Below are 24,094 nucleotides of genomic sequence, written 5' to 3' on the forward strand. Positions count from 1 at the left end.
GTTAAAGGTAAGGTACTGCTAAAGCTAAAGTACTGCTAAAGCTAAAGTACTGCTAAAGCTAAAGTACTGCTAAAGCTAAAGTACTGTTAAAGCCAAAGTACTGTTAAAGCTAAAGTACTGTTAAAGCTAAAGTACTGTTAAAGGTAAAGTACTGTTAAAGGTAAAGTACTGTTAAAGGTAAGGTACTGCTAAAGCTAAAGTACTGCTAAAGCTAAAGTACTGCTAAAGCTAAAGTACTGCTAAAGCTAAAGTACTGTTAAAGCCAAAGTACTGTTAAAGCTAAAGTACTGTTAAAGCTAAAGTACTGTTAAAGCTAAAGTACTGTTAAAGCTAAAGTACTGTTAAAGCTAAAGTACTGCTAAAGCTGAAGTACTGCTAAAGGTAAAGTACTGTTAAAGGTAAAGTACTGCTAAAGCTAAAGTACTGTTGAAGCTGAAGTACTGTTAAAGCTAAAGTACTGTTAAAGCTAAAGTACTGTTAAAGCTAAAGTACTGCTAAAGGTAAAGTAGTGCAGACACAGAGGAAGGGCATCTGACGTGTTTCGTTTCCAGGATCTTTAACATCAGTAATGGGAAACAGAAGAGGATGTACAAAGGCTCTCAGGGAGAAGACGGGACGCTCATAAAGGTTAGTGTGACCTTCAGAGCTTTGACCCGTTTGTGTTTTTGAATATTCATAAATGATAAACCCTCTCGGTCCGAGTCCAGGTCCAGATCGACCCGTCGGGACTCTACATCGCCACCTCCTGTTCAGACAAGAACATCAGCATCTTTGACTTCTTCAGCGGAGAATGTGTGGCCACCATGTACGGACACTCAGGTACTGCTACTACTACTGCTGCTGCTGCTGCTGCTGCTGCTGCTGCTTCTGTGCTGTACTCTGAGACAGTAGTACATGTACTCTGAGACAGTAGTACATGTACTCTGAGACAGTAGTACATGTACTCTGAGACAGTAGTACATGTTACGTCATATACATTATATCATGATGTCACTGCTGTTTGTGTTGCAGAGATTGTGACAGGTCTGAGGTTCAGCTCTGACTGTAGACACCTGTTCTCTGCGTCTGGAGACAGGTAAGAGCGCCCCCTGTGTGTGAGAGGAAGAGCGCCCCCTGTGTGTGAGAGGAAGAGCGCCCCCTGTGTGTGAGAGGAAGAGCGCCCCCTGTGTGTGTGAGAGGAAGAGCGCCCCCTGTGTGTGAGAGGAAGAGCGCCCCCTGTGTGTGTGAGAGGAAGAGCGCCCCCTGTGTGTGTGAGAGGAAGAGCGCCCCCTGTGTGTGAGAGGAAGAGCGCCCCCTGTGTGTGTGAGAGGAAGAGCGCCCCCTGTGTGTGTGAGAGGAAGAGCGCCCCCTGTGTGTGTGTGAGAGGAAGAGCGCCCCCTGTGTGTGAGAGGAAGAGCGCCCCCTGTGTGTGAGAGGAAGAGCGCCCCCTGTGTGTGAGAGGAAGAGCGCCCCCTGTGTGTGTGAGAGGAAGAGCGCCCCCTGTGTGTGAGAGGAAGAGCGCCCCCTGTGTGTGTGTGAGAGGAAGAGCGCCCCCTGTGTGTGAGAGGAAGAGCGCCCCCTGTGTGTGAGAGGAAGAGCGCCCCCTGTGTGTGTGAGAGGAAGAGCGCCCCCTGTGTGTGTGAGAGGAAGAGCGCCCCCTGTGTGTGTGAGAGGAAGAGCGCCCCCTGTGTGTGTGAGAGGAAGAGCGCCCCCTGTGTGTGTGAGAGGAAGAGCGCCCCCTGTGTGTGTGAGAGGAAGAGCGCCCCCTGTGTGTGAGAGGAAGAGCGCCCCCTGTGTGTGTGAGAGGAAGAATGCCCCCTGTGTGTGAGAGGAAGAGCGCCCCCTGTGTGTGTGAGAGGAAGAGCGCCCCCTGTGTGTGTGAGAGGAAGAGCGCCCCCTGTGTGTGTGAGAGGAAGAATGCCCCCTGTGTGTGTGAGAGGAAGAGCGCCCCCTGTGTGTGTGAGAGGAAGAGCGCCCCCTGTGTGTGTGAGAGGAAGAGCGCCCCCTGTGTGTGTGAGAGGAAGAGCGCCCCCTGTGTGTGTGAGAGGAAGAGCGCCCCCTGTGTGTGTGAGAGGAAGAGCGCCCCCTGTGTGTGTGAGAGGAAGAGCGCCCCCTGTGTGTGTGAGAGGAAGAGCGCCCCCTGTGTGTGAGAGGAAGAGCGCCCCCTGTGTGTGTGAGAGGAAGAATGCCCCCTGTGTGTGAGAGGAAGAGCGCCCCCTGTGTGTGTGAGAGGAAGAGCGCCCCCTGTGTGTGTGAGAGGAAGAGCGCCCCCTGTGTGTGTGAGAGGAAGAGCGCCCCCTGTGTGTGTGAGAGGAAGAATGCCCCCTGTGTGTGAGAGGAAGAGCGCCCCCTGTGTGTGTGAGAGGAAGAGCGCCCCCTGTGTGTGTGAGAGGAAGAGCGCCCCCTGTGTGTGAGAGGAAGAGCGCCCCCTGTGTGTGTGAGAGGAAGAGCGCCCCCTGTGTGTGTGAGAGGTGTACAGCATGTACAGATAAAAACACAACTCTCTTTCTCAGTTGTATCTTCGTGTGGCGTCTTCCTCCGGAGCTCACCATCAGGATGAGGCAGAGGCTGTCGGAGCTCCGCCCACAGAACTACAACTCCCAGAGTGCACCGGGGCTCAGGGGCGGCGCCAGGTGAGAACAGGGTGCGATTTAAACCTGCTGTTTTTACAGTGAAGTCCATGAGATCACTTCTGTTTTTATAGTGAGGTTCCTGGCGTTGCCGTGGCGCTCTCGTCCGACAGCGACCACGACGAGGAGGAGGAGCCATGTCCACACACGGTCACAGGTCTGGAGGATTGTGGGTAATGGAGTGTTTCCTCAGAGCAGTTTGAACACGTGTGTTTGTGTTTGACAGACGAGACGGAGCAGCTGAAGGCTCCGGACGACAGAGAGGTCAGAGAGGTCAGTGAGTCACATGGTCTGACCGTCTGACCGCCCCGGCCTGTCATACACGTGTACTTGTACTTGTATTTCCTCCAGGTCCCAGAGCCTCGTCCCGGGCGTAAACGCTGGAGCAGACGAGATCCTCCAGAACGAGACCTGATGGTTCACTCCATGTTCGACCTGCGAGAGCTGGACTCACTGGAGCCAGAGACGCACCAGCAGGTACAAGTACTACAAGTACTACAATTACTACTACTACTACAAGTACTACAATTACTACTACTACTACAACTACTACAATTACTACTACTACTACAACTACTACAAGTACTAGTACTACTACAATTACTACTACTACTACAAGTACTACAAGTACTAATACAAGTACTACAAGTACTACTACAAGTACTAGTACTACTACAAGTACTACAAGTATTACTACTACTACTACAAGTACTACAAGTACTACAAGTACTACTACTAAAAGTACTACTACTGCTACAAGTACTACTACTACTACTACTGACATCCTTCTAAACCTTCTAAATGTAGAAAACGTTCTAAATAAAGTATTTTAAAGTTCTGTTGTATTTGAAGTGACAGTCGTATATCGTACATAATCGTGTACTCTCACACGTACATAATCGTGTCCTCTCACGCGTACATAATCGTGTCCTCTCACGCGTACATAATCGTGTCCTCTCACGCGTACATAATCGTGTCCTCTCACGCGTACATAATCGTGTCCTCTCACGCGTACATAATCGTGTCCTCTCACGCGTACATAATCGTGTCCTCTCACACGTACATAATCGTGTCCTCTCACACGTACATAATCGTGTCCTCTCACACGTACATAATCGTGTCCTCTCACACGTACATAATCGTGTCCTCTCACACGTACATAATCGTGTCCTCTCACACGTACATAATCGTGTCCTCTCACACGTACATAATCGTGTCCTCTCACACGTACATAATCGTGTCCTCTCACACGTACATAATCGTGTCCTCTCACACGTACATAATCGTGTCCTCTCACACGTACATAATCGTGTACTCTCACACGTACATAATCGTGTCCTCTCACACGTACATAATCGTGTCCTCTCACACGTACATAATCGTGTCCTCTCACACGTACATAATCGTGTCCTCTCACACGTACATAATCGTGTACTCTCACACGTACATAATCGTGTACTCTCACACGTACATAATCGTGTCCTCTCACACGTACATAATCGTGTCCTCTCACACGTACATAATCGTGTCCTCTCACACGTACATAATCGTGTCCTCTCACACGTACATAATCGTGTCCTCTCACACGTACATAATCGTGTACTCTCACACGTACATAATCGTGTCCTCTCACACGTACATAATCGTGTACTCTCACACGTACATAATCGTGTCCTCTCACACGTACATAATCGTGTCCTCTCACACGTACATAATCGTGTCCTCTCACACGTACATAATCGTGTCCTCTCACACGTACATAATCGTGTCCTCTCACACGTACATAATCGTGTCCTCTCACACGTACATAATCGTGTCCTCTCACACGTACATAATCGTGTCCTCTCACACGTACATAATCGTGTCCTCTCACACGTACATAATCGTGTCCTCTCACACGTACATAATCGTGTCCTCTCACACGTACATAATCGTGTCCTCTCACACGTACATAATCGTGTCCTCTCACACGTACATAATCGTGTCCTCTCACACGTACATAATCGTGTCCTCTCACACGTACATAATCGTGTCCTCTCACACGTACATAATCGTGTCCTCTCACACGTACATAATCGTGTCCTCTCACACGTACATAATCGTGTCCTCTCACACGTACATAATCGTGTCCTCTCACACGTACATAATCGTGTCCTCTCACACGTACATAATCGTGTCCTCTCACACGTACATAATCGTGTCCTCTCACACGTACATAATCGTGTCCTCTCACACGTACATAATCGTGTCCTCTCACACGTACATAATCGTGTCCTCTCACACGTACATAATCGTGTCCTCTCACACGTACATAATCGTGTCCTCTCACACGTACATAATCGTGTCCTCTCACACGTACATAATCGTGTCCTCTCACACGTACATAATCGTGTCCTCTCACACGTACATAATCGTGTCCTCTCACACGTACATAATCGTGTCCTCTCACACGTACATAATCGTGTCCTCTCACACGTACATAATCGTGTCCTCTCACACGTACATAATCGTGTCCTCTCACACGTACATAATCGTGTCCTCTCACACGTACATAATCGTGTCCTCTCACGCGTACATAATCGTGTCCTCTCACGCGTACATAATCGTGTCCTCTCACGCGTACATAATCGTGTCCTCTCACGCGTACATAATCGTGTCCTCTCACGCGTACATAATCGTGTCCTCTCACGCGTACATAATCGTGTCCTCTCACGCGTACATAATCGTGTCCTCTCACGCGTACATAATCGTGTACTCTCACACGTACATAATCGTGTACTCTCACACGTACATAATCGTGTACTCTCACACGTACATAATCGTGTCCTCTCACACGTACATAATCGTGTACTCTCACACGTACATAATCGTGTACTCTCACACGTACATAATCGTGTCCTCTCACACGTACATAATCGTGTCCTCTCACACGTACATAATCGTGTCCTCTCACACGTACATAATCGTGTCCTCTCACACGTACATAATCGTGTACTTATGAACCTTTATGTATCAGGTGAAGCCCCGCCCCTCAGAGGAAAACCCCTCCCCTCAAAGTCCCCAAAGGAGGATCGGCCAATCACAGCCTGAGCCTGGACTGAAGCGGACCAATCAGGAGCTCGGCAGCACCGTGAGTCTGCAGGTGGAGCTACGGACCAATCACAGACCAGACTTCATCCTGCTGGCCAATCAGAGTTCAGAGAGAGACCTTCCGGTGCTTTACCCCGACCAATGGGACGACAGAGTCAGTCTGGCCGGAACGTAAGTCCCTCCCACACATGAACAGCGGCAGAGTGGTTAGCCTCAGGTCTATTTGTATTCAGTGAGTTCCAGGTGCAGGCTGCAGGGGGCGCTCAGGACAAGCCTTCTCCGGACAGTGGCTGCTCAGTGGGCTTCAGCTGCAGGTCGAGCCCCGAGAGGCCCCGTGCTGACGGTCAGTCACATGACCACATGACCGTGATCGGACCATGTGACGCTTCAGGACCTCTGTCTCTGTTCAGACTCAGAGAGACTCAGCGCCGACGGAAACTCGTCCGACTTGGAGGAGGAAGAGGAGGGGCCTTCAGCCAGAAGAGGCGGGGCTACAACAGGACGGGGCGGGGTCGAGTCTGTCCCTCAGACGCCGGACCAGGAAGCGTTTCTGAAGGAGCATTTTGGGACGTTAGCCGAACCCAAAGGTACGAGACCTAAACCCGCTCAGATCCTCCTGAACCCGCTCAGATCCTCCTGAACCCGCTCAGATCCTCCTGAACCCGCTCAGATCCTCCTGAACCCGCTCAGATCCTCCTGAACCCGCTCAGATCCTCCTCTGAACCTGTTCTTCTTTCAGACAGTCCGAGTAGGTCTCACAGCTCCTCAGAGAGTCTCAGTATCTCCTCCAGGTTCCTCTCTGTAAACAGGTACTTCATAAACTACTATTACTGCATCTGTAATAGTACTATTACTGCATCTGTAATACTACTATTACTGCATCTGTAATACTACTATTACTGCATCTGTAATAGTACTATTACTGCATCTGTAATAGTACTATTACTGCATCTGTAATAGTACTATTACTGCATCTGTAATACTAGTATTACTGCATCTGTAATAGTACTATTACTGCATCTGTAATACTACTATTACTGCATCTGTAATAGTACTATTACTGCATCTGTAATACTAGTATTACTGCATCTGTAATAGTACTATTACTGCATCTGTAATACTACTATTACTGCATCTGTAATACTAGTATTACTGCATCTGTAATACTAGTATTACTGCATCTGTAATACTCCTTTAACCCTGTGAACTCTTCTGCTGCTTCAGTCGTGCTGCTCTTCCTTTGGCCTCTCGACCAGAAGGGAAAACTCCTCTGGTCTCTGAGGTCCGACCACTGAGAGAGACCCAAGACCCGGAACTGAACCAGGACCAGGACCAGGGTCTGCACCAGGACCAGGACCAGGACCAGGACCAGGGTCTGCACCAGGACCAGGGTCTGCACCAGGACCAGGACCAGGGTCTGCACCAGGACCAGATTGCAGTATCAATCCTGGCCCCAGCAGAGGGCGCAGTGGGGGAAACAGCGCCCCCTAGAGCCGCTCTGTTTAAGAAGAAGCCTGTGGACAGTCGGAGAAGCCAAGGATCCAGGAACCAGAACCAGAACCAGAACCTGGGTCTGAGGAAGTCCCAGTCTGTGACCAGCCTCCTGCAGGACTGTGAGTCTGTGTGTGTTGTGTGTGTCTGTGGTGTGTGTGTGTTTGTTGTGTTGTGTGTCTGTGTTGTGTGTGTCTGTGGTGTGTGTGTGTTTGTTGTGTGTGTGTCTGTGGTGTGTCTGTGGTGTGTGTCTGTGGTGTGTGTCTGTGGTGTGTGTGTGTGTGTGTGTGTGTGTGGTGTGTGTCTGTGGTGTGTGTGTGTGTGGTGTGTGTCTGTGGTGTGTGTGGTGTGTGTCTGTGTTGTGTGTGTGTGGTGTGTGTCTGTGTTGTGTGTGTGTGGTGTGTGTCTGTGTTGTGTGTGTGTGGTGTGTGTCTGTGGTGTGTGTGTGTGTTTGTTGTGTTGTGTGTCTGTGGTGTGTGTGTGTGTGTTGTGGTGTGTGTCTGTGTTGTGTCTGTGTTGTGTGTGTGTGTGGTGTGTGTCTGTGTTGTGTGTGTGTGTGTGTGTGTGTCTGTGTTGTGTGTGTGTGTGGTGTGTGTGTGTGTGGTGTGTGTCTGTGGTGTGTGTGTCTGTGTTGTGTGTGTGTGGTGTGTGTCTGTGGTGTGTGTGGTGTGTGTCTGTGGTGTGTGTGGTGTGTGTCTGTGGTGTGTGTGGTGTGTGTCTGTGGTGTGTGTGGTGTGTGTCTGTGGTGTGTGTGGTGTGTGTCTGTGGTGTGTGTGGTGTGTGTCTGTGGTGTGTGTGGTGTGTGTTGTGTGTGTGTGGTGTGTGTCTGTGTTGTGTGTGTGTGGTGTGTGTCTGTGGTGTGTGTGGTGTGTGTCTGTGGTGTGTGTGGTGTGTGTCTGTGGTGTGTGTGGTGTGTGTCTGTGGTGTGTGTGGTGTGTGTCTGTGGTGTGTGTGGTGTGTGTTGTGTGTGTGTGGTGTGTGTCTGTGTTGTGTGTGTGTGGTGTGTGTCTGTGGTGTGTGTGGTGTGTGTCTGTGGTGTGTGTGGTGTGTGTCTGTGGTGTGTGTGGTGTGTGTCTGTGGTGTGTGTGGTGTGTGTCTGTGGTGTGTGTGGTGTGTGTCTGTGGTGTGTGTGGTGTGTGTCTGTGTTGTGTGTGTGTGTGTGTGTGTTGTCTTTGCTTCCCGCTGTCACAGATCCAATGACCTCTGTGTGTTTGTCCACAGCTGACTCCGCCCCCTCCTTAACCCCCGTTTCCCCGGTGACCCTGGTGCGTCCCTCCACGCTGCCCTCGACCCCGCGGCGCCCTCTGCTGGACATGTCCACGTTGCCTCGGAAACACACTCGCTCGTACATGAGTCCCACCGCCAGCTCCAAGGCCAAAGTGTCGCGCTCCGTTTCCATCGGCGACAGCCTCAATGACCCTGACCTCTCTCCTCTGACCCCGCTCCCTGTGGCGCAGGTTGCCGCGGTGACGGCTGTACCTGTGCTCGTGGCCCCGCCCTTTCCTGTGACTGGGCGGAGCCTTCAAATCCGTGTCCAGAACAAGCCTCTGCCGGACAAACCCTCGTTGGCTGTGTTCTCGCCCTCCGCCGCCCTCTGCAGGACGACCTCTGACCCTGACACTAAAGCTCCAGTTTGGAACATTCCCCTGAACTCTCCCTCACAGAACGACTCCTCGCTCTCTGTGTATGCTCCTGATGCCAGAGTGAGCTCTCCTGTCCTGCCTTTTGCCCCGCCCGCTTCACCTGCCTCTGCCCCGCCCCCTCCCTCGTGCACTCTGACCCTTGAACCCCGACGCAGCAGCACTGACCTGATCCAGCAGAGCAGCCTCAAACCAGGTACGACACTAGACTCTGTCTGAGAGACCTAACCCCAACCTTAACTCTAACTCTAACCTTAACTCTAACCCTAACTCTAACCTTAACTCTAACTCTAACCCCAACTCTAACTTTAACCTTAACTCTAACCCTAACCCCAACCTTAACTCTAACTTTAACCTTAACTCTGACCTTAACTCTAACCTTAACTCTAACCCTAACCCTAACTCTAACTCTAACCTTAACTCTAACCCTAACTCTAACCTTAACTCTAACCTTAACTCTAACCTTAACTCTAACCTTAACTCTAACCCTAACTCTAACCCTAACTTTAACCCTAACTAACCTTAACCCTAACTCTAACTTTAACCCTAACTCTAACCCTAACTCTAACTTTAACCCTAACTCTAACCCTAACTCTAACTTTAACCCTAACTCTAACTTTAACCCTAACTAACCTTAACTCTAACTTTAACCCTAACTCTAACCCTAACTCTAACCCTAACTCTAACCCTAACTCTAACCTTAACTCTAACTTTAACCTTAACTCTAACTCTAACTCTAACTCTAACCCTAACTAACCTTAACTCTAACTTTAACCCTAACCCTAACTCTAACTTTAACCCTAACTCTAACCCTAACTCTAACCTTAACTTTAACCCTAACTCTAACCCTAACTCTAACCCTAACTCTAACTCTAACTTTAACCCTAACTCTAACCCTAACTCTAACCCTAACTCTAACCTTAACTTTAACCCTAACTCTAACCTTAACTTTAACCCTAACTCTAACCCTAACTCTAACCCTAACTCTAACCCTAACTCTAACCTTAACTTTAACCCTAACTCTAACCTTAACTTTAACCCTAACTCTAACCCTAACTCTAACCTTAACTCTAACCCTAACTCTAACCCCAACTCTAACTCTAACCTAGACTTCTCTAAACAGTCTCTCTCTCTTCAGCTGACATGGGCGAGCTGAGTGTGGAGGCGTGTGAAGCTCTGACCAATGAGCTGCAGAGCTGCTTCAGTCGAGCCACTCACCTGTACAGAAAGGTACAGAAACCTGTGACACGCGTGTGACGTGACTGTGACACGCCTGTGACGTGACTGTGACACGCCTGTGATGTGACTGTGACACGCCTGTGACGTGACACGCGTGTGACGTGACTGTGACACGCGTGTGACGTGACACGCGTGTGACGTGACTGTGACACGCGTGTGACGTGACACGCGTGTGACGTGACTGTGACACGCCTGTGATGTGACACGCGTGTGACGTGACTGTGACACGCCTGTGACGTGACTGTGACACGCCTGTGACGTGACACGCGTGTGACGTGACTGTGACACGCGTGTGACGTGACACGCGTGTGACGTGACTGTGACACGCCTGTGACGTGACTGTGACACGCCTGTGACGTGAAACGCGTGTGACGTGACTGTGACACGCCTGTGATGTGACTGTGACACGCCTGTGACGTGACACGCGTGTGACGTGACTGTGACACGCGTGTGACGTGACACGCGTGTGACGTGACTGTGACACGCCTGTGATGTGACACGCGTGTGACGTGACTGTGACACGCCTGTGACGTGACTGTGACACGCCTGTGACGTGACACGCGTGTGACGTGACTGTGACACGCGTGTGACGTGACACGCGTGTGACGTGACTGTGACACGCCTGTGACGTGACTGTGACACGCCTGTGACGTGAAACGCGTGTGACGTGACTGTGACACGCCTGTGATGTGACTGTGACACGCCTGTGACGTGACACGCGTGTGACGTGACTGTGACACGCGTGTGACGTGACACGCGTGTGACGTGACTGTGACACGCCTGTGATGTGACACGCGTGTGACGTGACTGTGACACGCCTGTGACGTGACTGTGACACGCCTGTGACGTGACACGCGTGTGACGTGACTGTGACACGCGTGTGACGTGACACGCGTGTGACGTGACTGTGACACGCCTGTGATGTGACACGCGTGTGACGTGACTGTGACACGCCTGTGACGTGACTGTGACACGCCTGTGACGTGACACGCGTGTGACGTGACTGTGACACGCGTGTGACGTGACACGCGTGTGACGTGACTGTGACACGCCTGTGACGTGACTGTGACACGCCTGTGACGTGAAACGCGTGTGACGTGACTGTGACACGCCTGTGATGTGACTGTGACACGCCTGTGACGTGACACGCGTGTGACGTGACTGTGACACGCGTGTGACGTGACACGCGTGTGACGTGACTGTGACACGCCTGTGATGTGACACGCGTGTGACGTGACTGTGACACGCCTGTGACGTGACTGTGACACGCCTGTGACGTGACACGCGTGTGACGTGACTGTGACACGCGTGTGACGTGACACGCGTGTGACGTGACTGTGACACGCCTGTGATGTGACACGCGTGTGACGTGACTGTGACACGCCTGTGACGTGACTGTGACACGCCGGTGATGTGACACGCGTGTGACGTGACTGTGACACGCCTGTGACGTGACTGTGACGCGCCTGTGACGTGACTGTGACACGCCTGTGACGTGACTGTGACACGCCTGTGACGTGACTGTGACACGCCTGTGACGTGACACGCGTGTGACGTGACTGTGACACGCCTGTGACGTGACTGTGACACGCCTGTGACGTGACACGCGTGTGACGTGACTGTGACACGCCTGTGATGTGACACGCGTGTGACGTGACTGTGACGCGCCTGTGACGTGACTGTGACTTGACTGTGACACGCGTGTGACGTGACTGTGACACGCCTGTGATGTGACACGCGTGTGACGTGACTGTGACGCGCCTGTTACGTGACTGACGCGCGTGTGACGCGCCTGTGACGCGACTGTGACGTGACTGTGACGTGGCGCGCCTGTGACGCGCCTGTGACGCGCCTGTGACGTGACTGTGACGCGCCTGTGACGCGCCTGTGACGTGACTGTGACGCGCCTGTGACGCGCCTGTGACGTGACTGTGACGTGACGTGACTGTGACACGCCTGTGACGTGACTGTGACGCGCCTGTGACGCGACTGTGACGCGACTGTGACGCGACTGTGACGTGACTGTGACACGCCTGTGACGTGACACGCGTGTGACGTGACTGTGACAAGCCTGTGAGGTGACTGTGACACGCCTGTGACGTGACACGCGTGTGACGTGACTGTGACACGCCTGTGACGTGACACGCGTGTGACGTGACTGTGACACGCCTGTGATGTGACACGCGTGTGACGTGACTGTGACACGCCTGTGACGTGGCGCGCCTGTGACGCGCCTGTGACGCGCCTGTGACGTGACTGTGACGCGCCTGTGACGCGCCTGTGACGTGACTGTGACGCGCCTGTGACGCGCCTGTGACGTGACTGTGACGTGACGCGCCTGTGACACGCCTGTGACGTGACTGTGACGTGACTGTGACACGCCTGTGACGTGACTGTGACGCGCCTGTGACGCGACTGTGACGCGACTGTGACGCGACTGTGACGTGACTGTGACACGCCTGTGACGTGACACGCGTGTGACGTGACTGTGACAAGCCTGTGAGGTGACTGTGACACGCCTGTGACGTGACACGCGTGTGACGTGACTGTGACACGCCTGTGACGTGACACGCGTGTGACGTGACTGTGACACGCCTGTGATGTGACACGCGTGTGACGTGACTGTGACACGCCTGTGACGTGACACGCGTGTGACGTGACTGTGACACGCCTGTGATGTGACACGCGTGTGACGTGACTGTGACGCGCCTGTGTGTGACGCGCCTTTGACACGCGTGTGACACGCCTGTTACGTGACTGTGACGCGCCTGTGACACGCCTGTGACGTGACAGTGACACGCCTGTGACACGCCTTTGACACGCGTGTGACACGCCTGTGACACGCCTGTTACGTGACTGACGCGCGTGTGACACGCCTGTGACACGCCTGTGACACGCCTTTGACATGCCTGTTACGTGACTGACGCGCGTGTGACACGCCTGTGACGTGACTGTGACGTGACTGTGACACGCCTGTGACGTGACTGTGACACGCCTGTGACGTGACTGTGACACGCCTGTGACACGCCTGTTACGTGACTGACGCGCGTGTGACGCGCGTGTGACGTGACTGTGACGTGACGTGACTGTGACACGCGTGTGACACGCCTGTAACACGCCTGTTACGTGACTGACGCGCGTGTGACACGCCTGTGACGTGACTGTGACACGCGTGTGACGCGACTGTGACGCGACTGTGACGCAACTGTGACGCGACTGTGACGCGACTGTGACGCGACTGACACGCCTGTGACGTGACTGTGACGTGACTGTGACGCGCCTGTGACGTGACACGCGTGTGACGTGACTGTGACACGCCTGTTACGTGACTGTGACGCGCCTGTGACGCGCCTGTGAAACGCCTGTGACGCGCCTTTGACACGCCTGTGACACGCCTGTTACGTGACTGACGCGCGTGTGACACGCATGTGACGTGACTGTGACGTGACTGTGACACGCCTGTGACACGCCTTTGACACGCGTGTGACACGCGTGTGACACGCCTGTTACGTGACTGACGCGCGTGTGACGTGACTGTGACAAGCCTGTGACGTGACTGTGACACGCCTGTGACGTGACTGTGACACGCCTGTGACACGCCTGTTACGTGACTGACGCGCGTGTGACGCGCCTGTGACGTGACGCGCCTGTGACGTGACGCGACTGTGACGTGACTGTGACACGCGTGTGACACGCCTGTGACACGCCTGTTACACGCCTGTTACGTGACTGACGCGCGTGTGACACGCCTGTGACGTGACTGTGACGTGACTGTGACGCGCCTGTGACGCGCCTTTGACACGCGTGTGACACGCCTGTGACGCGCCTGTGACGTGACTGTGACGCGCCTGTGACGTGACAGTGACACGCCTGTGACGTGACTGTAACGCGCCTGTGACGCGCCTGTGACGCGACTGTGACGCGCCTGTGACGTGACTGTGACGTGACTGTGACGTGACACGCCTGTGACGTGACTGTGACGCGCCTGTGACGCGCCTGTGACACGCCTGTGACGCGCCTTTGACACGCGTGTGACGTGACTGTGACACGCGTGTGACGCGCCTGTGACGTGACTGTGACACGCCTGTGACACGCCTGTGACGTGACTGTGACGCGCCTGTGACGCGCCTGTGACGTGACTGTGACGCGCCTGTGACGCGCCTGTGACGTGACTGTGACGCGACTGTGACGCGCCTGTGACGCGCCTGTGACGCGCCTGTGACGCGACTGTGACGCGCCTGTGACGCGCCTGTGACGTGACTGTGACGCGCCTGTGACGTGACTGTGACGCGCCTGTGACGCGCCTGTGACGTGACTGTGACGCGCCTGTGACGTGACTGTGACGCGCCTGTGACACGCCTGTGACGTGACTGTGACGCGCCTGTGACGCGCCTGTGACGTGACTGTGACGCGCCTGTGACGCGCCTGTGACGCGCCTGTGACGTGACTGTGACGCGCCTGTGACACGCCTGTGACACGCCTGTGACGCGCCTGTGACGCGCCTGTGACACGCCTGTGACACGCCTGTGACGTGACTGTGACGCGCCTGTGACACGCCTGTGATGTGACTGTGACGCGCCTGTGACGTGACTGTGACGCGCCTCTGACGTGACTGTGACACGCCTGTGACGCGCCTGTGACGTGACTGTGACGCGCCTGTGACGCGCCTGTGACACGCCTGTGACGTGACTGTGACGCGCCTGTGACGCGCCTGTGACGTGACTGTGACGCGCCTCTGACGTGCCTGTGACGCGCCTGTGACGCGCCTGTGACGCGCCTGTGACGCGACTGTGACGCGACTGTGACGCGCCTGTGACGCGCCTGTGACGCGCCTGTGACGTGACTGTGACGCGCCTGTGACACGCCTGTGACACGCCTGTGACGCGACTGTGACGCGCCTGTGACGTGACTGTGACGCGCCTGTGACGCGCCTGTGACGCACCTCTGACACGCCTGTGACGTGACTGTGACGCGCCTGTGACGCGCCTGTGACACGCCTGTGACACGCCTGTGACGCGCCTGTGACGTGACTGTGACGCGCCTCTGACACGCCTGTGACGTGACTGTGACACGCCTGTGACGCGCCTGTGACACGCCTGTGACACGCCTGTGACACGCCTGTGACACGCCTGTGACACGCCTGTGACACGCCTGTGACGAGACTGTGACGCGCCTCTGACACGCCTGTGACGTGACTGTGACACGCCTGTGACGCGCCTGTGACACGCCTGTGACACGCCTTTGACACGCGTGTGACACGCCTGTGACACGCCTGTTACGTGACTGACGCGCGTGTGACACGCCTGTGACACGCCTGTGACACGCCTTTGACATGCCTGTTACGTGACTGACGCGCGTGTGACACGCCTGTGACGTGACTGTGACGTGACTGTGACACGCCTGTGACGTGACTGTGACACGCCTGTGACGTGACTGTGACACGCCTGTGACACGCCTGTTACGTGACTGACGCGCGTGTGACGCGCGTGTGACGTGACTGTGACGTGACTGTGACGTGACTGTGACACGCGTGTGACACGCCTGTAACACGCCTGTTACGTGACTGACGCGCGTGTGACACGCCTGTGACGTGACTGTGACACGCGTGTGACGCGACTGTGACGCGACTGTGACGCAACTGTGACGCGACTGTGACGCGACTGTGACGCGACTGACACGCCTGTGACGTGACTGTGACGTGACTGTGACGCGCCTGTGACGTGACACGCGTGTGACGTGACTGTGACACGCGTGTGACACGCCTGTTACGTGACTGTGACGCGCCTGTGACGCGCCTGTGAAACGCCTGTGACGCGCCTTTGACACGCCTGTGACACGCCTGTTACGTGACTGACGCGCGTGTGACACGCATGTGACGTGACTGTGACGTGACTGTGACACGCCTGTGACACGCCTTTGACACGCGTGTGACACGCGTGTGACACGCCTGTTACGTGACTGACGCGCGTGTGACGTGACTGTGACAAGCCTGTGACGTGACTGTGACACGCCTGTGACACGCCTGTTACGTGACTGACGCGCGTGTGACGCGCCTGTGACGTGACGCGCCTGTGACGTGACGCGACTGTGACGTGACTGTGACACGCGTGTGACACGCCTGTGACACGCCTGTTACACGCCTGTTACGTGACTGACGCGCGTGTGACACGCCTGTGACGTGACTGTGACGTGACTGTGACGCGCCTGTGACGCGCCTTTGACACGCGTGTGACACGCCTGTGACGCGCCTGTGACGTGACTGTGACGCGCCTGTGACGTGACAGTGACACGCCTGTGACGTGACTGTAACGCGCCTGTGACGCGCCTGTGACGCGACTGTGACGCGCCTGTGACGTGACTGTGACGTGACTGTGACGTGACACGCCTGTGACGTGACTGTGACGCGCCTGTGACGCGCCTGTGACACGCCTGTGACGCGCCTTTGACACGCGTGTGACGTGACTGTGACACGCGTGTGACGCGCCTGTGACGCGACTGTGACGCGCCTGTGACGTGACTGTGACGCGCCTGTGACGTGACAGTGACACGCCTGTGACACGCCTGTGACGTGACTGTGACGCGCCTGTGACGCGCCTGTGACGCGCCTGTGACGTGACTGTGACGCGCCTGTGACGTGACTGTGACGCGACTGTGACGCGCCTGTGACGCGCCTGTGACGCGCCTGTGACGCGACTGTGACGCGCCTGTGACGCGCCTGTGACGTGACTGTGACGCGCCTGTGACGTGACTGTGACGCGCCTGTGACGCGCCTGTGACGTGACTGTGACGCGCCTGTGACGCGCCTGTGACGCGACTGTGACGCGCCTGTGACGCGCCTGTGACGTGACTGTGACGCGCCTGTGACGTGACTGTGACGCGCCTGTGACACGCCTGTGACGTGACTGTGACACGCCTGTGACGCGCCTTTGACACGCGTGTGACGTGACTGTGACACGCGTGTGACGCGCCTGTGACGCGACTGTGACGCGCCTGTGACGTGACTGTGACGCGCCTGTGACGTGACAGTGACACGCCTGTGACACGCCTGTGACGTGACTGTGACGCGCCTGTGACGCGCCTGTGACGCGCCTGTGACGTGACTGTGACGCGCCTGTGACGTGACTGTGACGCGACTGTGACGCGCCTGTGACGCGCCTGTGACGCGCCTGTGACGCGACTGTGACGCGCCTGTGACGCGCCTGTGACGTGACTGTGACGCGCCTGTGACGTGACTGTGACGCGCCTGTGACGCGCCTGTGACGTGACTGTGACGCGCCTGTGACGTGACTGTGACGCGCCTGTGACACGCCTGTGACGTGACTGTGACGCGCCTGTGACGCGCCTGTGACGTGACTGTGACGCGCCTGTGACGCGCCTGTGACGCGCCTGTGACGTGACTGTGACGCGCCTGTGACGCGCCTGTGACACGCCTGTGACACGCCTGTGACGTGACTGTGACGCGCCTGTGACACGCCTGTGACACGCCTGTGACGTGACTGTGACGCGCCTGTGACACGCCTGTGATGTGACTGTGACGCGCCTGTGACGTGACTGTGACACGCCTGTGACGTGACTGTGACGCGCCTGTGACGCGCCTGTGACGCGCCTGTGACGCGCCTGTGGCGTGACTGTGACGCGCCTCTGACGTGACTGTGACACGCCTGTGACGCGCCTGTGACGTGACTGTGACGCGCCTGTGACGCGCCTGTGACACGCCTGTGACGTGACTGTGACGCGCCTGTGACGTGACTGTGACGCGCCTCTGACGTGCCTGTGACGCGCCTGTGACGCGCCTGTGACGCGCCTGTGACGCGCCTGTGACGCGCCTGTGACGTGACTGTGACGCGCCTGTGACACGCCTGTGACGCGACTGTGACGCGCCTGTGACGTGACTGTGACGCGCCTGTGACGCGCCTGTGACGCACCTCTGACACGCCTGTGACGTGACTGTGACGCGCCTGTGACGCGCCTGTGACACGCCTGTGACGTGACTGTGACGCGCCTCTGACACGCCTGTGACGTGACTGTGACACGCCTGTGACGCGCCTGTGACACGCCTGTGACACGCCTGTGACACGCCTGTGACACGCCTGTGACACGCCTGTGACGTGACTGTGACGCGCCTCTGACACGCCTGTGACGTGACTGTGACACGCCTGTGACGCGCCTGTGACACGCCTGTGACGCGCCTGTGACGCGCCTGTGACGTGACTGTGACGCGCCTGTGACACGCCTGTGACACGCCTGTGACGCACCTCTGACACGCCTGTGACGCGCCTGTGACACGCCTGTGACACGCCTGTGACGCACCTCTGACACGCCTGTGACGCGCCTGTGACACGCCTGTGACGCGCCTGTGACGTGACTGTGACACGCCTGTGACGCGCCTGTGACGCGCCTGTGACGCGCCTGTGACGCGCCTGTGACGTGACTGTGACACGCCTGTGACGCGCCTGTGACGCGCCTGTGACGTGACTGTGACGCGACTGTGACGCGCCTGTGACGTGACTGTGACACGCCTGTGACGCGCCTGTGACGCGCCTGTGACACGCCTGTGACGTGACTGTGACGCGCCTGTGACACGCCTGTGACACGCCTGTGACACGCCTGTGACACGCCTGTGACGTGACTGTGACGCGCCTGTGACACGCCTGTGATGTGACTGTGACGCGCCTGTGACGTGACTGTGACACGCCTGTGACGTGACTGTGACGCGCCTGTGACGCGCCTGTGACACGCCTGTGACGCGCCTGTGGCGTGACTGTGACGCGCCTCTGACGTGACTGTGACGCGCCTGTGACGTGACTGTGACGCGCCTGTGACGCGCCTGTGACACGCCTGTGACGTGACTGTGACGCGCCTGTGACGCGCCTGTGACGTGACTGTGACGCGCCTCTGACACGCCTGTGACGCGCCTGTGACGTGACTGTGACGCGCCTGTGACACGCCTGTGACACGCCTGTGACGTGACTGTGACGCGCCTGTGACGCGCCTGTGACGTGACTGTGACGCGCCTGTGACGCGCCTGTGACGCGACTGTGACGCGACTGTGACGCGCCTGTGACGCGCCTGTGACGCGCCTGTGACGCGCCTGTGACACGCCTGTGACACGCCTGTGACGCACCTCTGACACGCCTGTGACGTGACTGTGACGCGCCTGTGACGCGCCTGTGACGCGACTGTGACGCGCCTGTGACGTGACTGTGACGCGCCTGTGACGCGCCTGTGACGTGACTGTGACGCGCCTGTGACGCGCCTGTGACGCGCCTGTGACGCGCCTGTGACGCGCCTGTGACGTGACTGTGACGTGCCTGTGACGCACCTCTGACACGCCTGTGACGTGACTGTGACGCGCCTGTGACGCGCCTGTGACGCGCCTGTGACACGCCTGTGACGTGACTGTGACGCGCCTGTGACGCGCCTGTGACACGCCTGTGACACGCCTGTGACGCGCCTGTGACGTGACTGTGACGCGCCTCTGACGCGCCTGTGACGTGACTGTGACACGCCTGTGACGCGCCTGTGACGCGCCTGTGACACGCCTGTGACACGCCTGTGACGCGCCTGTGACACGCCTGTGACGCGCCTGTGACGTGACTGTGACGCGCCTGTGACACGCCAGTGACACGCCTGTGACGCACCTCTGACACGCCTGTGACGCGCCTGTGACACGCCTGTGACGCGCCTGTGACGTGACTGTGACACGCCTGTGACGCGCCTGTGACGTGACTGTGACACGCCTGTGACGCGCCTGTGACACGCCTGTGACACGCCTGTGACGCGCCTGTGACGCGCCTGTGACGCGCCTGTGACGCGCCTGTGACGTGACTGTGACGCGCCTGTGACGCGCCTGTGACACGCCTGTGACGTGACTGTGACGCGCCTGTGACACGCCTGTGACACGCCTGTGACGCGCCTGTGACGCGCCTGTGACACGCCTGTGACACGCCTGTGACGTGACTGTGACGCGCCTGTGACACGCCTGTGACACGCCTGTGACGCGCCTGTGACGCGCCTGTGACACGCCTGTGACGCGACTGTGACGTGACTGTGACGCGCCTGTGACGCGCCTGTGACGCGCCTGTGACGTGACTGTGACACGCCTGTGACGCGCCTGTGACGTGACTGTGACGCGACTGTGACGCGCCTGTGACGCGCCTGTGACGTGACTGTGACGCGCCTGTGACGCGCCTGTGACGTGACTGTGACGCGCCTGTGACGCGCCTGTGACGTGACTGTGACGCGCTTGTGACGCGCCTGTGACGCGACTGTGACGCGCCTGTGACGTGACTGTGACGCGCTTGTGACGCGCCTGTGACGCGACTGTGACACGCCTGTGACGCGCCTGTGACGTGACTGTGACGCGCTTGTGACGCGCCTGTGACGTGACTGTGACGCGCCTGTGACGCGCCTGTGACGCGACTGTGACGCGCCTGTGACGTGACTGTGACGCGCCTGTGACGCGCCTGTGACGTGACTGTGACGCGCCTGTGACGCGCCTGTGACGCGCCTGTGACGCGCCTGTGACGCGCCTGTGACGTGACTGTGACGTGCCTGTGACGCACCTCTGACACGCCTGTGACGTGACTGTGACGCGCCTGTGACGCGCCTGTGACGCGCCTGTGACACGCCTGTGACGTGACTGTGACGCGCCTGTGACGCGCCTGTGACACGCCTGTGACACGCCTGTGACGCGCCTGTGACGTGACTGTGACGCGCCTCTGACGCGCCTGTGACGTGACTGTGACACGCCTGTGACGCGCCTGTGACGCGCCTGTGACACGCCTGTGACACGCCTGTGACGCGCCTGTGACACGCCTGTGACGCGCCTGTGACGTGACTGTGACGCGCCTGTGACACGCCAGTGACACGCCTGTGACGCACCTCTGACACGCCTGTGACGCGCCTGTGACACGCCTGTGACGCGCCTGTGACGTGACTGTGACACGCCTGTGACGCGCCTGTGACGTGACTGTGACACGCCTGTGACGCGCCTGTGACACGCCTGTGACACGCCTGTGACGCGCCTGTGACGCGCCTGTGACACGCCTGTGACGCGCCTGTGACGTGACTGTGACGCGCCTGTGACGCGCCTGTGACACGCCTGTGACGTGACTGTGACGCGCCTGTGACACGCCTGTGACACGCCTGTGACGCGCCTGTGACGCGCCTGTGACACGCCTGTGACACGCCTGTGACGTGACTGTGACGCGCCTGTGACACGCCTGTGACACGCCTGTGACGCGCCTGTGACGCGCCTGTGACACGCCTGTGACGCGACTGTGACGTGACTGTGACGCGCCTGTGACGCGCCTGTGACGCGCCTGTGACGTGACTGTGACACGCCTGTGACGCGCCTGTGACGTGACTGTGACGCGACTGTGACGCGCCTGTGACGCGCCTGTGACGTGACTGTGACGCGCCTGTGACGCGCCTGTGACGTGACTGTGACGCGCCTGTGACGCGCCTGTGACGTGACTGTGACGCGCTTGTGACGCGCCTGTGACGCGACTGTGACGCGCCTGTGACGTGACTGTGACGCGCTTGTGACGCGCCTGTGACGCGACTGTGACACGCCTGTGACGCGCCTGTGACGTGACTGTGACGCGACTGTGACGCGCCTGTGACGCGCCTGTGACGTGACTGTGACGCGCTTGTGACGCGCCTGTGACGCGACTGTGACGCGCCTGTGACGCGACTGTGACGCTGTGTTTCAGACTTTATGCTTGTGTTTCAGCTGAACGTGGATGCGTCGGCTGAAGGTCCCGCCCCTGAGCACACTCACATGATCTCTGTCCTATCAGAGTGCTTCCAGGGCCTGAGGGCGGAGCTTCAGGGGCTGCCGCTTGGCCTGATGGGAGAAGAGGGCGGCGTCAGCGCGGAGGGAGGAAGAACAGCCGCCATTTTGGAAGAATACTCTCTGCTCCTCGTGCAGGCGGTGACCAAGAGACTTCAGAGACCAACGTGTCCAAATACATGAAGTACTACTGCAAATACTGCAAGTACTGAGACTATTACTGCAAATACTGCAAGTACTGAGACTATTACTGCAAATACTGCGAGTACTGAGACTATTACTGCAAATACTGCTGCTACACAGGAGGCTGTCCAGGACCAACACATATATGATATACTACTAGTACTACTACACATTCAGATGCACCATGACTACTGCAGTACTACACAGGCCTGTCAGGATATACACATACTGCAGTACTACACAGGCCTGTCAGGATATACACATACTGCAGTACTACACAGGCCTGTCAGGATATACACATACTGCAGTACTACACTAGGGCAAAAGACAAACTTAAAATATTGTGAAACTTTTATTTACTGAACAATAAGTTGATCTATGTAGTAATTATGGTGACAGGCCGAGTAGGGGTCAGGGGAGGGGTCAGGGGCGAGGTCAGGGGAGACTGGACCTGCTGAAGGAGAACCAGGAACTACAGGAACTTTTGAACCTGAACCTGCACCTGATCCAAAAGAAGCTTCATCACGTCTTAAATGTTTAAATGTTCCTGAGCGAGAAGCGGCTGAGGCCCACTTTTTGTGGACTAAACTAAATGTGCTAACGACGAGCTTACAGCGAGCTAACAGCGAGCTAACAGCGAGCTAACGGTCAAAATCAGAACAAGAAGCTGCACTTGGACCTGGTCTGGGCCTGGTCTGGGCCTGGTCTGGTCTGGACCTGGTCTGGACCTGGTCTGGACCTGGACCTGGTCTGGGCCTGGTCTGGACCTGGTCTGGACCTGGTCTGGACCTGGTCTGGACCTGGTCTGGGCCTGGTCTGGACCTGGTCTGGACCTGGACCTGGTCTGGGCCTGGTCTGGACCTGGTCTGGACCTGGTCTGGACCTGGACCTGGTCTGGGCCTGGTCTGGGCCTGGTCTGGACCTGGTCTGGACCTGGTCTGGACCTGGTCTGGGCCTGGTCTGGACCTGGACCTGGTCTGGGCCTGGTCTGGACCTGGTCTGGGCCTGGACCTGGTCTGGGCCTGGTCTGGACCTGGTCTGGACCTGGTCTGGACCTGGTCTGGGCCTGGTCTGGACCTGGTCTGGGCCTGGTCTGGTCTGGACCTGGTCTGGACCTGGTCTGGACCTGGTCTGGACCTGGTCTGGGCCTGGTCTGGGCCTGGTCTGGGCCTGGTCTGGACCTGGTCTGGACCTGGTCTGGGCCTGGTCTGGACCTGGTCTGGACCTGGTCTGGACCTGGTCTGGACCTGGTCTGGGCCTGGTCTGGACCTGGTCTGGACCTGGACCTGGTCTGGACCTGGACCTGGTCTGGGCCTGGTCTGGACCTGGACCTGGTCTGGGCCTGGTCTGGACCTGGTCTGGACCTGGTCTGGACCTGGTCTGGGCCTGGTCTGGGCCTGGTCTGGACCTGGACCTGGTCTGGACCTGGTCTGGACCTGGTCTGGGCCTGGTCTGGACCTGGACCTGGTCTGGACCTGGTCTGGGCCTGGTCTGGACCTGGTCTGGACCTGGTCTGGACCTGGTCTGGACCTGGTCTGGACCTGGTCTGGGCCTGGTCTGGTCTGGACCTGGTCTGGACCTGGTCTGGACCTGGTCTGGACCTGGTCTGGACCTGGTCTGGGCCTGGTCTGGGCCTGGTCTGGGCCTGGTCTGGACCTGGTCTGGACCTGGTCTGGGCCTGGTCTGGGCCTGGTCTGGACCTGGTCTGGACCTGGTCTGGACCTGGTCTGGGCCTGGTCTGGACCTGGTCTGGGCCTGGTCTGGACCTGGTCTGGGCCTGGTCTGGACCTGGTCTGGACCTGGTCTGGACCTGGTCTGGACCTGGTCTGGACCTGGTCTGGGCCTGGTCTGGTCTGGGCCTGGTCTGGACCTGGTCTGGGCCTGGTCTGGACCTGGTCTGGACCTGGTCTGGACCTGGTCTGGGCCTGGTCTGGGCCTGGTCTGGACCTGGTCTGGACCTGGTCTGGACCTGGTCTGGACCTGGTCTGGGCCTGGTCTGGGCCTGGTCTGGACCTGGTCTGGACCTGGTCTGGACCTGGTCTGGA

At 57.3% G+C, this 24,094-nt stretch overlaps 1 protein-coding gene across 1 annotated transcript in view; it reads left to right on the top strand.

The window, feature by feature from the left end:
- mapkbp1 (mitogen-activated protein kinase binding protein 1) overlaps nucleotides 1-22,399 on the top strand; it is a 79,550-nt gene extending 57,151 nt beyond the window's left edge. Inside the window, exons 15-30 of the mRNA XM_072464247.1 lie at nucleotides 552-627; nucleotides 708-819; nucleotides 1,012-1,075; nucleotides 2,493-2,612; nucleotides 2,684-2,766; nucleotides 2,836-2,882; nucleotides 2,961-3,086; nucleotides 5,626-5,870; nucleotides 5,933-6,042; nucleotides 6,110-6,286; nucleotides 6,439-6,508; nucleotides 6,924-7,312; nucleotides 8,412-9,026; nucleotides 9,969-10,060; nucleotides 21,807-22,095; nucleotides 22,168-22,399. Of these exons, the coding sequence (XP_072320348.1) occupies nucleotides 552-627; nucleotides 708-819; nucleotides 1,012-1,075; nucleotides 2,493-2,612; nucleotides 2,684-2,766; nucleotides 2,836-2,882; nucleotides 2,961-3,086; nucleotides 5,626-5,870; nucleotides 5,933-6,042; nucleotides 6,110-6,286; nucleotides 6,439-6,508; nucleotides 6,924-7,312; nucleotides 8,412-9,026; nucleotides 9,969-10,060; nucleotides 21,807-22,049 (2,569 nt within the window). The 3' untranslated portion in view covers nucleotides 22,050-22,095; nucleotides 22,168-22,399. The remainder of the gene's footprint in view (nucleotides 1-551; nucleotides 628-707; nucleotides 820-1,011; nucleotides 1,076-2,492; nucleotides 2,613-2,683; nucleotides 2,767-2,835; nucleotides 2,883-2,960; nucleotides 3,087-5,625; nucleotides 5,871-5,932; nucleotides 6,043-6,109; nucleotides 6,287-6,438; nucleotides 6,509-6,923; nucleotides 7,313-8,411; nucleotides 9,027-9,968; nucleotides 10,061-21,806; nucleotides 22,096-22,167) is intronic.
- The last annotated feature ends 1,695 nt before the right edge of the window (nucleotides 22,400-24,094 follow it).

The sequence above is a fragment of the Eucyclogobius newberryi genome, unplaced genomic scaffold (assembly GCF_026437365.1).
Source record: "Eucyclogobius newberryi isolate DKJ021-1_F unplaced genomic scaffold, fEucNew1.0.hap1 SCAF_42, whole genome shotgun sequence".
In the NCBI taxonomy this organism is placed as follows: domain Eukaryota; kingdom Metazoa; phylum Chordata; class Actinopteri; order Gobiiformes; family Gobiidae; genus Eucyclogobius; species Eucyclogobius newberryi.